At 40.8% G+C, this 14,894-nt stretch overlaps 1 protein-coding gene across 2 annotated transcripts in view; it reads right to left on the bottom strand.

Annotated features, from left to right (window-relative positions):
* The window catches only part of SEC14L1 (SEC14 like lipid binding 1), a 40,221-nt gene that overhangs the window by 14,245 nt on the left and 11,082 nt on the right, over positions 1-14,894 (bottom strand). For both annotated transcript variants that reach the window (XM_062639906.1, XM_062639907.1), the window contains exons 3-4: positions 1,210-1,359; positions 988-1,119 (exon numbers count right to left, since the gene is read on the bottom strand). In XM_062639906.1, the coding sequence (XP_062495890.1) occupies positions 988-1,119; positions 1,210-1,359 (282 nt within the window). The remainder of the gene's footprint in view (positions 1-987; positions 1,120-1,209; positions 1,360-14,894) is intronic.

The following is a 14,894-nucleotide window of genomic DNA, read 5'->3' on the forward strand; positions in this document are numbered from 1 at the left end:
CCTGTCCTTTCACAAATTCAATTACAAAATGACTTTAATAACAATCCATTTTTCAAACCAATTTATTCTTGAATTAAAATTCTGGTTTTGTATTTACCTACTAATTTACTAATCAAATAGAGCAATGGCAAGGAGATGTGTAATGATTTGTATGTATTTGCCACATGCACTTTTCTATACAGCGTTTCACCTGTTTAAACAGAGCTTTCACAGAAAAATTGCAGGTGGAAAAGTAGTTTTAAATGTGCCTTGGAAATAATTGCAGAAATAATAATTAAAAAATTATCAGATGATAGTGTCAAGTGGGTTTGACATCCACTGGCCTTCTAACCATGATTCTCTCCACAGCAGAAAATGTTATCATCTGCACACAGAAAGAATGCTACAAACCAAATAAATCAGTTACATTTGCTAGCTTTGATTTGACCTTTAACATTGACTTGAAGTTTTACCACTATGTGTGTGCTGTGTGAGCCTATGAGCAGTAGCTAAGTCATTCCAAAAAGAACAGGACCAGAGTACAGCAGGAAGCATGCCACCAGACTGCTCCATCAGAAAACCTTTGTACTGAAGACCAAGAATGATGGAAAAAATGAGGTTAAACCAAAGCTGACTCAATGAACATTTGAGCTGAGCAGATGGCGAGTAAGTGACACTGAACTTTTCCTTTAACAGTTCTGTCAGGGTATCATCAGCCCCACACTGCTATTACAAACCTCAGATCTGCCTGAACAGAGCTGTCAAACACAGCAAGTTATGTTGCATTCTGCTCTCTGAGAAGATGCTCAAGCAAGAGGGTGCCAAACTTGCTTCAGTTCTTCAAGCGAGTGTGTTACATTTAACACTAGCAACAATTCTCACTTCTGCTGGTGTGTCAGTTATTTTTTCTTGCAAGGCAAAAACCAAGAACAACCAAATCTGTGTTGTCCTGAAATCTAAACACTGCCCCATCTCCACCTGTAGCACCACCAAGAGCCTGTTACTCACTGTGTAAGAGCAGTGCTCATTAATGATGACTCTATTAGAGAAGGTTTCATTGTAGGCTTCTATATGTAAAGTCCTTTCTCGTCTGTTCAAAGAATTCTTCTGGATGAAGTAGACATAATCCACTCCTGCAATCTGAGGAAGATGATATAGAGTTCGTTAAGATACAAAACCCATGTGAAAGGATATCCAAAAGCATAAAACAGGTACTTCAGACTTACTCACCTTTTTCAATAGCCGTGGTGCATCTATATCCAGCTTACAGCGCCGTTCAATCACCTGGATAGCTTCATCCTCACTCTTGTATTCATTTACAGTGTCACTGGCTACAAACATAGGGATCAGAGGACATGTAGGAAACCTTCTTTCATATGCCTAGAGAGATGGAGAAAGAAGAAAAACTGTCAACACAATTCCTGAAGGCATACACAGAGGGGTCCTTCACTAACATCACCAGCACTTGGAGTTACAATGCCCTTCATACATTTAGTAGAAGGGACTGAGCCATCTTGGAGTCCCCATGATAAAGTCACAGTAGCATTCCAAGCAATCCATTTATGAATATGCTCCTCACACAGACTTTTCCAGGTAAAGCAATTCTTAAAACACCCAAAGTGCCCCATTTCTCCCCTCCAAAAAGAAAATTGTTCACTGTACACAATGACAATCCCCAGGTAAAACCCTCTAGTTCTAAAATACCACAAGACAAAACAATTGTGTTGGATTAAAACACATGCTAATTATCAGTGTTTCACCAGGCTGTCTGAAGGGTTTTCCATACAGCTCCCAAAGGTCTAATCAGAACATTTCCAAACCTATTTCTTGAGCTAACAGAGCTCTCAAGCTCCCTGTGCACAGAGTATTCATAATGATTTCACTACACACTTTACTAAGCTTGCAATGCTGTCCCACAACATACAGTCTCTCCAATGCGATGAGGCCATTTCATACTTAAAATTTAAACTCTCTGCTATAATGCCAAGCTAGCAATAGCTTTGACTCTTGTTAAAGAATACAATCATGTAACTAAGTTAATCTCTAAAATACAAGAGAAAATGGTATTAAATCAGACACACTTGGAAAGGATAGTTAAGAATCTGGGATAAGTAAAACAGGTAAGAGGAAAATGGGAGTTATCCCCATTAGTAAACTCACTGAATTCTAGTTTTAGAACCACTATGCCTAAAGAACACAATGGAACTGCTATTTTTTTCCCTTTTCTTTTGTAGTCACTAATGTACTTCCACTTCTCTTTGGCTTTTTTTCCTCATGAGATAGCAGTAAAGGAACTAATTCTTTAGCCTTCTTCCCACATTCTGAAGTTTTTCATTTTTGCTATTATCAGAACCTAGCTGGCTTTGGAGGAAAGGCAGGATTTGCAACGTGGGCCTGTGCAGAAGAAAACATCAGTAACATAAATCTGCAAGCAGAACATGAAACAATCCTCTAAAAGAGCTAAAACATCCACTCTGGCCTTTTAGATGATTTTAGCTGCTCTGAATACAGCTGGGTTGCAGCACAGGAACAGCACCAACAGGGAGAGGGTGTGGAAGAAAACAAGCAGCTGCAGAAAGTATGCACTGGTGGCACTAGAAGAGAAAAGGTCTCTTGATTCTGCCTTTATATGACTTAAAATTCTTTGTTTGTTACCAGTATAAAACAGAGTTGGAATGCAGTGTTACTATGGGGACATTGGTGCAAAGCACTCCAACAGGGCCAGCTTTTTTCCCCCCTCGTACATAGCTGTAAAAAGCATTTCTGCAGCATGATTGTCCTGAGTTCATAAAGCTCCTCTGTACCATACCAGAAGTACAACCCATGAGTGAGTGAGCACACATGCTTCTTTTGTCAGGCTTTGTATCTGTGCACAGCTGGTTTTGGTTAAATTATGGATAGAAATAATTCCTAGGGTCAGAGATGTGTGTGCACAATAGAAGTGACAGAGCGTTAGTGACGGAACACAATAGCAAGCACTGGGGAAAATCCTTCCACAGCTCCAAGAGAGAGGGAGGATGGGTCCTATTAATAGGGTATAAGAAGTTTCTTACTCCTTTTATGATGTTCTTGTGCTGGACAGAAGGATGGACATTTCACAGTTAAGAATAGCTCAGCCCTCTCCCTGAGTAAGTGCCAGCATTCTTTCTAAACTTAATCCCTATTTTAACTATATTGACTGTAGTTAAATATTGTACTAAGTCAGAAAGAAAAGATTTCCAGCAGAATTGAGAGATAATTCTGGTTTAAGACTGCTTCACTGAATACTTCTGTTCAATTTGAGGACTCTCTGTTACCTCAATTATTTTATAGACAAGACAGAAGGTGAAGTAGATAACATTTTTCTCACTATTTTCAAAGTCTCTTTACTTTTGGATCATGATAAATCTTCCCCATCTGAGTAGTCTCCTCAATGCCAAGCCTTTGCAGATCTCCTTCATTGCACATATTGATGCATTTCTCATTTTGGCTCTCAAAATGTTTCCCATTTGTCCTGTGAACACTTGCACAATACATTACCTGCTCTTAAGTGTTTACTGAACTGTGAGAAAAAAAATAATGCCTAAGAAGAATGTGTTGTTCTGAATGGGAAGCCTGAATGCTATGTGGTTATATTTGGAAGAGAACAAAATAATTATCTGCCAAAAGTTGGCAAGCTCCACATTTACAGCAACAAAACACTTCACAGTTTCAAAGAGATTAACGGTGACACAGGATTCTTTCTCCCTAAAGAACATGCACTCAGAGGACTGAAAACTATTCACAGTCAATTTTACTGGGCTCTTAAATTAGGCTGGGTTTATTTCTTCATGTACCATTGCCAAAATGTTTTTGTAACGCATCATTTCACAGCACAGCCTTGTTTGAAGAAAAAGTGATCCTAGTAAACTGCAGCCACATAAAAATACTCGGTCTGATTTAAGCACAGCTTTCTCTTCCACCTGTGGCAAATGGTTCTCTCACACTGCAGAAGGCAGTAGGAAACTACAGGACACTGAAAGGTCTCACTTCACTACAGACCAGCACAGCCCAGGCAGAACACCTGTCATTTGTGGTATGACACAGTAGACACATGAGTCAAAGGAGCACATGCATCGTCAAGACTGGAGCTATTAAAGAGCATGAGAAGATTAAAGAAAGATCAAATGCTGCTTTTCCTTTGCTAATAATAGAATTTAATGGATTTTGCTGCATTATTGAGGTGTTTTGGACCAGAAATTGTTACAAGTCCAGCTCTGCAGACAGGAAGAGCTGCATTATCCAATATTCCTTTAGCAGTCTGATACAGCAGAGCACATTGTAAAATGCTACACATTTTCCTCCATGTATCATAGAGGTTCTCTACAAATAAAAATCATTAGACATTACACATCTTCGTCTCAGGATTTCAATTTTACTGTATACATACAGAAGACATACAGAAGTTCTCAAGAGTAAAGCAGCTGTAATAATCCTGATGGATCCATAGCAAGAGTGAAGCACCGCTGCTGTAGCACTAAATGCACCCAAGGATGATGCTGCAAGGACATTACTTAATTTTGCCATTTTCTTCCGGTAAAATCTCCATACAGTGTGCAGAGATTGCTTTGTAACACGTAAAAATACAGGCATGCTCATCCTCAAAACCTCTCCAGCTGGTGAAGGGCTTGACATGAAAACCCTAATGATCTTGTGGTGGTACAGACCTTTCAAAATAGGGATTTTAAGCCTGCAATTCTGTTGTTCCCTAATAGTGTACTTGCACAATTTCCCACCAGCCTTTGGGACACTTGTGTACTCTGGTACATGAGAAGCTGGCATTGTGCATCACCAAAAACACAGTCTGGTGAAGTAGCTTGAACTTCAAATTTAATGGGCTCATTATATACACCCTTCACTTTCTTCATGTGTGCTAACAGTGAGAACACTGACAAACATAAGTTCAACCAAGATAGCCTTGTATTAAAGCTTCTTTCCCAACTGCTTCCCATAGCAACTCATGCTCAGCATCGAGTCAAAATAACAGGATTTATTTGACTTTTATCTTTGCTAGTATTGCAGCTGTGTTTAAAGACATGAAAGCAATTCAAAAGTAAGGCTATTGTAAACCCATTGCAGTAATTCCTCATACTTAAGGGAATTCTATTTGCTGCCATTGCCCTTACATTTTGGGATTCTAATATCAGCAATAACAGAATCCTTCCAAAATACCACCTTTAGAAGAGCATTGAGGTTATGATCCCAACCCAATTTTCAGGAGGACCAAAGAGACTGTTCTGGCTTTTTCCTTCTCAACCTGTGCCTAGGGCTAATAAAATACCTTAATAACAGGCATGTGCTCAGCCCTCGGTGGGGAAAGTCAGTCATTTATGCAAATAAGTTACTCAGCTTCTCTGGCTGGATTAATATATTCCCAGTCTGCTGCCTTAAAGGGTAGGGATTGTTCAGTATTTCCATTAGATGACTCAAACCTAACTTCTGTACTTAAAAGAAGAAAAAAGATGTGACAGAACTTGCAGGCAATCTTCCACTGTGCTGTTATGCTTCCAAGCAGAACTTCTAACCTGGTGAAATAAGTAGGAATTTCAATCACCATCTAGAAAATGAAGTACATTGAGTGCTTTCTTAATAGCTTAATGGCATGAAACAAGGCATTAAAACATTCCGTTTCTTTTTGATGTTCAAAATTGCTGGGACAGCAGCCTTTTAAGAGCAGCACAACATTCTCCACAGGCACCTCAAAAGAGCACATGAAGAGATTCATCCTGGCAATCAAATCTAGTCTGCTGCACCTTGTGTGTGCCATATAAAGCCTTTAATGACTGCCTGCAATACATGACCATGTCCAAGTACTAATCTGCAAGTGCATACCAGCATTCACCATCCTTTCCTGTCCACTTTGAGAGTGTGGAAATTCTGCAGTATCCCTAAACACACAAGAAACAAGGAGGGTCACTAGAGCAGGATGCTGCCTTGGCTTGACAGGCTGCATTCCAGCATTTTGATCATTCCTACTTATCACCATATCCCCTTCCTCCCCCTGCATTAGAACACTGTGGATCAATAGGAAAAACTCATGGGAGGCCAAGCCAGAGGTTTCAAATTCTTGGCAGCTGCATTTGGAAAGGCGCAATTTTGGATTATATCTCACAAAGCAGCAAGTACCTCCTCACCTCCCATATACTGCTGTTCACAGCTCTTTCCCATTTCATACATACATTTAAAAATCATTATACTTCCACAAAGAAGTGTGTACCTCAGTGTCAGTGTATCGCATGGGTGTTAGTGCATGTGTTGGTATGAGCCAACAGTTGGTATCAGGTGTGTGTGTGTGGAAGAAAGCAGATGATTAGAGCGGATATACCTCAAAAAGCTCTAGAAACAAGATTTTTTGCAAGGTAGCATTCCCAGGTACCAGGAAGGGGGAATTTGAACTGGACTGAACTTTGGGAAAGAAAAAAACATCTTTAATAAACAGGTAGTGAGCTTTTTGGAAAGGATCATCTCTGTGAAGCCAGCTCTGGAAGGACAAACTGTCCTCCAAAATGACATCCTCACTGCTACAAGCCAGACCCCTGCTGCCATGCCAGCAGCATCATTAAACTTTGTGCTTTGGCAGTTAACCTCTCTGGTCAGTATGTCTCTGCACAGCAGCTCTCCTTCAGAGTTAGCTTAACTGGGTTTTTCTTCTATGTTTTCACTTCATTAAATGTTTTCATTTACAAAGAGAGAAGTTATTTTCTTATTGCTGGGAAACAAAGGCTGTTTGGCAGTGACTCAGAATTCTCTCTGGGGATTGGACCAAGAAGGTTTTAGTTACACAAGACTACAAGTGAGGCTTATAGGGACTACAGACAACCCACTCAAGCATGACAGGCAGGTTCAGACTTATAAATGAAGGGCTGTGTATCACCTGAAACTCAAACGTTTTCTATATGCACATTTCTGGTCCTTGACAAATAGGAGGTCGTTTAACCAACCTTATTTTTGACTTGTCTGTAAATTTTGGCCCAGTCTATGCCATCAAGATATGACTAGACAGATTTTCAAAGAACTGGGATGATAACTCACTTAACAACTGATATTTGTAAAAGTGGATACCAGATGCAAGAGACTTCCCCCTACTACTCTGCTTAACAGTGTAGAGAACACTATGACTTATTTTCAAAGGGGAAAAAAGAAAAGAGTTTAAGCCTTCCACTACAATTCCTACTTTAAAACACCATTTAAAAGGTTCAAATTAGAACTGGAACACAGTATGCTCCTCCAAAGCTTTTCCAGCAAGATTCACCAATGGTTAAGCTGCTACCTAAGCGAGATCAACATACACAATGTTTGCCTAACAACTTACCACTGAACAGATCCAGGCAATGAGAAGGTACATGAGGAAATAACTTGTGGAAGCCCTTTGTCTGAATTTAAAATTCTATTCCTTCACCTGAACAAGAGCTACTTTAAAGCTTTTTAGAATCAAGACAAATTAAGCAGGCAGCAAGCATCCAGGAAGGCTCTGGGTTTCATCTCATTTTGTTAAGAAACTAAATCCCGATGCCATATATTTGAATACACTTCTATTTTAATGCATTAATTTTAGAACAGGAAAAACTCTGCCACTCTATGAAGAGCAGAATTTCACTCAAAAGGAAAATCCAGCCTTTACAAAGTGAGCTGTACTCGAGAAGAGTGTGAACAGCAGAGACCTGGCAGAACACGGGATGCGACAGCTATGCAGATGCCTCTGCAGGAACATATTCCAATGTATCTCCTACAATGAGAACTGTCATTCACCTTGCAAATGTGAGTAGCCCCTCACATAAACCACACAGGCAAGGCACTGCACAATTTGTCTCCTTTCTCCCCATCACACTTTACTACGTTGCCAACTGCACTTTGATCTTATTTTACTATGTCCCTCTTTTATCCTCCCTCTAGTAGAGACCAAAAGCATTTTACCCTGTCGTGGCACAAGTCACTCAGGAATGGGGTATATTTTCTTCACCCACTTTTCCTGGGTGGCCTCATGGGTATTAACAATGACAATTATTAAGTATATCCAAGATAAAAATCAATAGGACAAGTCAGTATCAGCAAGACATTCTGCTGCAGAGGCTAAACAGTTCTTGTTGACTGTACAAGTGTAAAGTGCTACTGACCCAGGCCTCCCTGATGAAACAATCGGAGTATGAAGAGTGGAACCACTGGGAAGGAGCAGTGCCTGCACTGCTCACACACAGCCCACCAAAGTAAAGCATTCCCAAGTAATTGCCTCAAATGGCACAACTGCTTCTACTTTGCAGGAATGCATCCCAGCTTTAGAGTTTCATAAGGCTGGATTTAGTCTCCAATTTTCATAAAGGGGGCTGTTAAAGTTTAATATAATTATGCATAAAATCCTAGAATGACAATGGCTGCTTTGGTTTTGAAGCTCTCCTCTTTTGGTGGTTTTTTTTCAGTATAGACCACACAAATACACATTATTATAGTAATTACAAGACAAGTACTAACAAGAATCTGCTCTGCACAAATTCTAATTGAAGGCTAATGTATTTCTCAAACAGTGAGAAAAGCAAGCTTGAAAAACAATCTCAGATGTTCACCAGGTGTGGTGAGCAGAGCTTTTAGGTAGAATATCCAAGTCAGTGGCTCAAGCACTTACTGCAGCCTGATATTCAGATTCTTATAATGCTGTATTTATGACACTGCACTGAAAAGCTGTGCTCAAATTTACAGCCCAGGTCTATGTGTCATACTCAGATGATCAAGAGCCCAACAGATTCAACAGAGACTAACGTGAAACAGTCATGACCATACGAACATCACTGGATCTTGCACAGGTCTCAAAGCGCTTCAAACACCCATGGGTGGTAACCAGCCTACGCTCTACAGAGCCCATACAACCCTACAAACCCTGAAGGTCACTACAGCAGCCACATCATTAACATCACTAGGGCTTCACTTCATCTTGTTAGGGTATGAAGTGCTATGATGACTTGCTGTTCACGGTAGCCTTGTCTCTAGCAAAGCATTTGAAAGCTACTTAAGCCAGTAAATGAAGCTTTCTCAGCTCGCCTCTCCTTTTGTGGAATGAAAATGAAGATTTCTGAGAAATTCTCTAAGAAAACAGGACTTAAGGGAAATGGAACCAAAAAGCAGAGGTGGACAAGAAAACACTTTTTCCCTGGCATTCACCAAAGCCGTTAAATTCTTGCACTGACAGCTCCTCTGTCACTCAAGAGCTCTGAATGGAAGAAAAGGTTTTATTAGGGATAGAGAATAGTCCCCATTCCTCCTTGTCTTCTTTTGATACTCATACTTGTTTGAAGGGGTCCTCTTGATTTAATCAGGCTTCATTGAAAAGGATTTCAGAACCTACACTGCTACAAGTGACCCACATGTACCTTGCAAACACAGACAGAAACGAGAATAAGGAGTTATCCCAACCCATTTAAATTCACCCCTTAGCTTAACTACATAAAGACATAGGCTTCAGTACTTTGTATGAAGAAGAGAACAACACTGTTCCATCCAGTTTTATGTTTAGTTGTATTAGAAGCCTAAAGTACTTTGAAGTATGTATCCAGTTATGTTTCTTGCACATTTCAAATATAGCTAACTTACTCCTATGTGGTATGAACAGAGCTAATGAAAACCTGCTAAAGTAATTTTGTGGATGTCACCACGTAGTAAACACAGAATCCTTGTTCTACCAAAAAGGTCAACAGGCCTACCACACGCCAAGCAGACACAGCAATTTGATGGTCAAATCCTAGAAACACAGTTGAGAAAGCTTCTGACCTTCACAACCATTCAGCAAATTGCTGAAACACAGAGTGTCTGAAAGCCACAAGGATGCTGCCCACAACCATTACAAAACAACCCACTACAAAGACTAAGCTTAACTCAATAGCTACTTCGTAACCTTGTATGAAGAGCTTTGATTCAATAAAGTAAAAATCTCTATGGAATCAGAAAATGGCACAGAAGCTATTCATTGAATTCCAGAGTGGTCTGGGTTGGAAGGGACCTTAAAGCTTATCCAGTTCCAACCCCCTGCCACGGGCAGGGACACCTTCCACTAGAGCAGCTTGCTCCAAGCCCCTGTGTCCAACCTGCCCTTGAACCCTGCCAGGGATGGGGCAGCCACAGCTTCTCTGGGCACCCTGTGCCAGCGCCTCAGCACCCTCACAGGGAAGAGCTTCTGCCTAAGAGCTCATCTCAGTCTCCCCTCTGGCAGGTTAAAGCCATTCCCCTTGGCCTGTTCTTACAGGCCCTTGTCCAAAGCTCCTCTCCAGGTTTTTCTGGGCCCCTTTAAATATTGGAAGCTGCTGTAAGGTCTCCCGGGAGCCTTCTCTTCTCCAGGCTGAAGAAGTCCAGCTCTCTCCACCTGCTTCCACAGGAGAGGTGCTCCAGCACTTGGAGCATCTTCAAGGTCTCCCCTGGCCTCACTATTCTTGTGCTTTAGCTCAAATAAGTTACTCTAGATGAGATCAGAATAAATTGGAGACAATTTTTGGTTTGCTTCTGGATGACTACAAAAGGTACCAGTCACCCAAAACACATACTGGATGTACACAGGGGAATCAAACCAAGCTCTCAGAACAGAGAACCGGTGGCTTTTGACAGGGAACAAAGTTCTCTTGCGCATAACAGGAAGTATCAACACTTACACAGCTCTGCAGACACAGTCCAGGCTACTTCAGACATATTTAATCTCTTTGAAGTCTTGTACAGCATAAAAGAAACAGCTTCATGTTAAATTTCAGCCATAATAACAGTTCATACACAAGACCAATCACAAAAATCATGAAATAGCACTGAACTGGTATTATAAATGAAAGTGCATGCTCGATAGTTAGCAGTTAGAGTGCTGCTTATACAACACATCACACACCACCCTGGATTTCTGACAACAGGACCTTTCATGTGTTTGTTAACACTGCTATGTGAACGTAGCAGCACTAACACACAAATACTGGCATTTCTGCTCATCTCTCTAGTTCAGGCAGCATTTCCATGGTTACAACGCTGATCACTATCATCTTTAATATGTTCCAAATTTAGACCAAATGCAGAGCTTGGCATTTTAAACAGCCCTAACAGCCACTCTGCAAGGCTAGTTCATGTAAGCTAGCTCTGAGTTCCTGTTAGGTGCAAAGCACTCACAAACACAGAATCATAGAACTGTTTAGGTTGGAAAAGACCTTGGAGACCACCAAGTCCAACCATTAACCCAGCAAGTCCACCACTGGAAACTCTGCAAGCACCCTGTTTGTTGTATCATCCAGGTCATTTGGAAAAGCTATCACTGAAACTGGACAGGTCTTCAAGCAATCACAGGACCTACACCATGTTCTAAAACTTTGGTACTCATCTTCAAAATGGGTTTGTCTTGCTTGTTCTTCAACTTCGTTCCTTTGAGACCGCCAGACGGGGGTAACATCAAAAGTCCTACTGAAATCCAAATACGCTTACTGCACAAAACATCATCCCCAAACACATGCCCCTTGGGATATTATCTTGGCTGCCAATCACAGGACACTGTTTGCAACAAGTATGCCTCTAGGAAGATGCTGCAGATAATGTTTTGGAGAAATTCATGCTAAGCATGCATTGACTAGATAAGAATATGCACATTAACATCACTTCCACTAACAGTTTCATTTAGAACTATCTTCTGCAATTGAAAGTTACAGAAGACATCAAACCCAAATTAAGATAGTAGCAGTATCAGGAAAAAAAAACCCAAACCTTTTTTTGGTAGTAATTTAAGGGTTTACACGGATTTCAGAGTTTACATTCTCTGTGGAGTAGATGTGAACCAAGCAAGTGCTCATCTTTCTACCAGCGTACAAAACAGAAACCAAAAGGATTCCAAAGGCAGCTTATTGAAAAGATGCTCCATTTACACAGCACTTACAACTAAATAGCAGTAAAACTCTAAGCTTATCCAAGGAAGTACTTGATAATATATATTAATAAAGCATTCTTGACAAAGTTGAGTTATACTAAAAAAATAAGCACAGCATATTTATCTAAGCCAGCCCAAAACCCAAAGCAAGGTAGGAGATGGAAGGCAAAAAGCAGAAGCAAGGAGTTACTGGGGAACAGGAAGGCCTGATGCAAACTTCCTCTGTATTGTAGCACAAATGTGTTAGCTACAGGTTTGGCATCCAGTGTTTTCAAGCTTGAATAATATTTTAATATTAAAATTATTTTGACCTTATAAATAAAGCAGGAGATAAAGAGGCCACAAAGCAATCATCCAGATCAGTGGAATTTTACTGGTAATTCACTGTGGAGTTATGCAACTGTGGTAACCACCTCAGCAGGCCAAGCAAAGAGCCTCTGCTTTCCTCAGCCAGAACAGAAACCTCTATTCTCCTGAGGATGTGATCAGTCAAGCCACCCACACAGGCTCTGTCTATACAGATCTTTATCCCCCTCAATGTACCATTCCTGCATGGATACTATTCAAAATTTGGGCATTTTTATTTCAGAGAAGTGGTCACAGAGAAGCTTTACCAGCAAAATCAGAGTGCCTTGATTGTTGCATAGAGAAGCAGGAAAACTGGAAGAGGACTGGCTTTTAACCACCTAAGAACCATTTTGCTGCATGCAGAGACACAGTCTTTCAGATAAAAAGTAAGCTCTTCAATGATTTAATGCAACTTTACTCAAACTTTTGGTGGCAATAGGTATACTGATTCAGCAGGAAGCACATTTTGGGGATACAGAATCTAACTCGCAGACAAGGGCTTATATACCATCTTTTATCTGTAAAAAATGATCTTTAATAACCACAGGCATGCCTCAACGGTACTTTAACTGGGAGAGTGGTTTCTTGCAAACAGATACAAGTCATTTGTGGTTTGCTTAAATAAATCTGCATAGCTGGGACTATGTAATGCTTGACTCATGGCTGGGAACCTGATTGTCCATCTTCAGAGAACAAATGCACAGCCAGGGTGGGATCTGAGGAGAAAGTGGGCAGTCAGTGGAAGAGTTTGAGTTCCACTTGCTTGAGTGATCATTAACTCTTTGACTCCCGTCAAGAAGTCCAGAGAGCCCCAAAGAGCCCAAGGCACAGCGCCACTCCACTATGGAGTGAGGTAACTTCAGCTGCAGCCTCTGCACAATCTTGAGACATCAGCATCTAAAATGACAAGCTAGAACAGGGAAGTTGGGCAAGTACCACTGCTTCCTCAAGAAAAATAAAGATTAAGGATAAAAACCCCAAACATGCTCAATGTAAATCTTCCTTTCCTTTGGAGTAAGCTTGGGAAGTCAGATCACTCAGGTTAAGCTGGCTTGTGACAGGGAGATCAAGATCAAACTGCTGGTTAGGAAAAAAAAAGAACAAACCAACTGACATTGTTCTGGTCTAGGCTGAAGGTGGAACAAGGACAGACTTCATAGCCACACTGCTGTAAGTTGCTCTTCAGTATACACAGACCTTAGCTGAACTAGTGGGGGCAACAGCAATATCAGACTGACTTGCTATTTCACTTTAACTTGTTTATATTAAATGCATGTGCAAAACTATACTGCAGAGAAAATGAGTGTTTGCTCTGCCTGCATTCCAAGCCAGACAGATGGAAATCAGTTCTGGCCCAGAAGCCACATAGCTCTAAGCACAACAGTTACTCTGACAGAATGTGCCCTGCAATTAGAGTCAACTTCAGTAGTTTCTAGAATAGAAAAATTGGCTTCTGACCACAAATGCACAGGACATGACTGCTTTGGCTCAAGGTTAAAGTACTATGGAGAAGAGGCTGACCTCCAAAAGAGCATCGCAGTAAAGGCTGGCAGCAGGCCAGTGAAAGCTTAAATGCTTGGAGACCAACATGTGATTACTGGGGAATGTGAGCTATTCTCAAACACTTCCTATTTCTTGGTAACAATGGCAATACATAAACCTGCACACAACACAGGAACAGAGCTTTCTTTGAAATTTTTAAGATACGCAGATCAAAATGACTGTAAACCATTAAGCTTGTCTTACCATGGCTTGTAAATAACCATTATTTGTCTGAGCAGCTGAACAGTGACAACTGCGTCCTGCATTGCTAAACAGGCATCTCACAAATGCACAGGATAGTGCCACACTGAAAGCAGAATTTGGTATTTAGCTTCCCCATTCCTTTCCAGTTAACAAAATTGTGTGTCTGGCTTCTCTGCAGCCAGTTTTACTTTAAAATTCAGCTGCAATCCTACTATGTCCACTGAGGATCTATTTTTGGAACAGTCAAAATATTCCTTACTGCTCCATTGTACCATGCTTAAGTCCCACTTTTGTGAGTCCTACAACTGGTATTTCATCACGTTTTTGGTCTTAGAATCACAGCCACTTACAATAAGGTCTGCTAAAACACAGTTAACATCTGGAATATGTTAGGGTATTTTAAATACAATTATTGCTGTGTAGACAAAACCTAATTTTTGAGTGGGGGAGGAAAGGATGACTACAGCATTGCTACGGAATAGGCTCAGGATTTCTCATTAAACCATTGTCTGAAAGGTTAAAGACCTGTACAACCACAAAGAACAAAGTCTCCTGATCTCCATACAGATCACCCTCCACAAAGGTTCAGTGAAACAGGTTTGACTTCATTGCCTCAGACTGCACCCACCAGCTTCTCATCTGGCCCAGACGCAACTGGTCCCTTAAGCACTGCAAGACTGATTTCACTCTACCAAGAGTATAATCAGTAAAGAAAAGCTTTGCCAAAAGGGCCTAATTCAAGGTAAGTAGCATGGCTCAACTGCAAAGGTCTGTTTGGCTTTTGGACCAGGAAAATACCACCTTCCAGGTAGAGAGCTGTTGTACTCTATTAAGCAAACCAATTAAAATTTATTAGTACATCAGTTAAATCTTAGCCATTCACTAATGTCAATGGAATGTCATCAAAATGCAGCATGATAAGGCCTGGGCCTGC

This window comes from Pezoporus occidentalis, unplaced genomic scaffold, assembly GCF_034315485.1.
Source record: "Pezoporus occidentalis ecotype Australia unplaced genomic scaffold, CSIRO_AGI_Poc_V1 ctg62, whole genome shotgun sequence".
Lineage (NCBI taxonomy): Eukaryota > Metazoa > Chordata > Aves > Psittaciformes > Psittacidae > Pezoporus > Pezoporus occidentalis.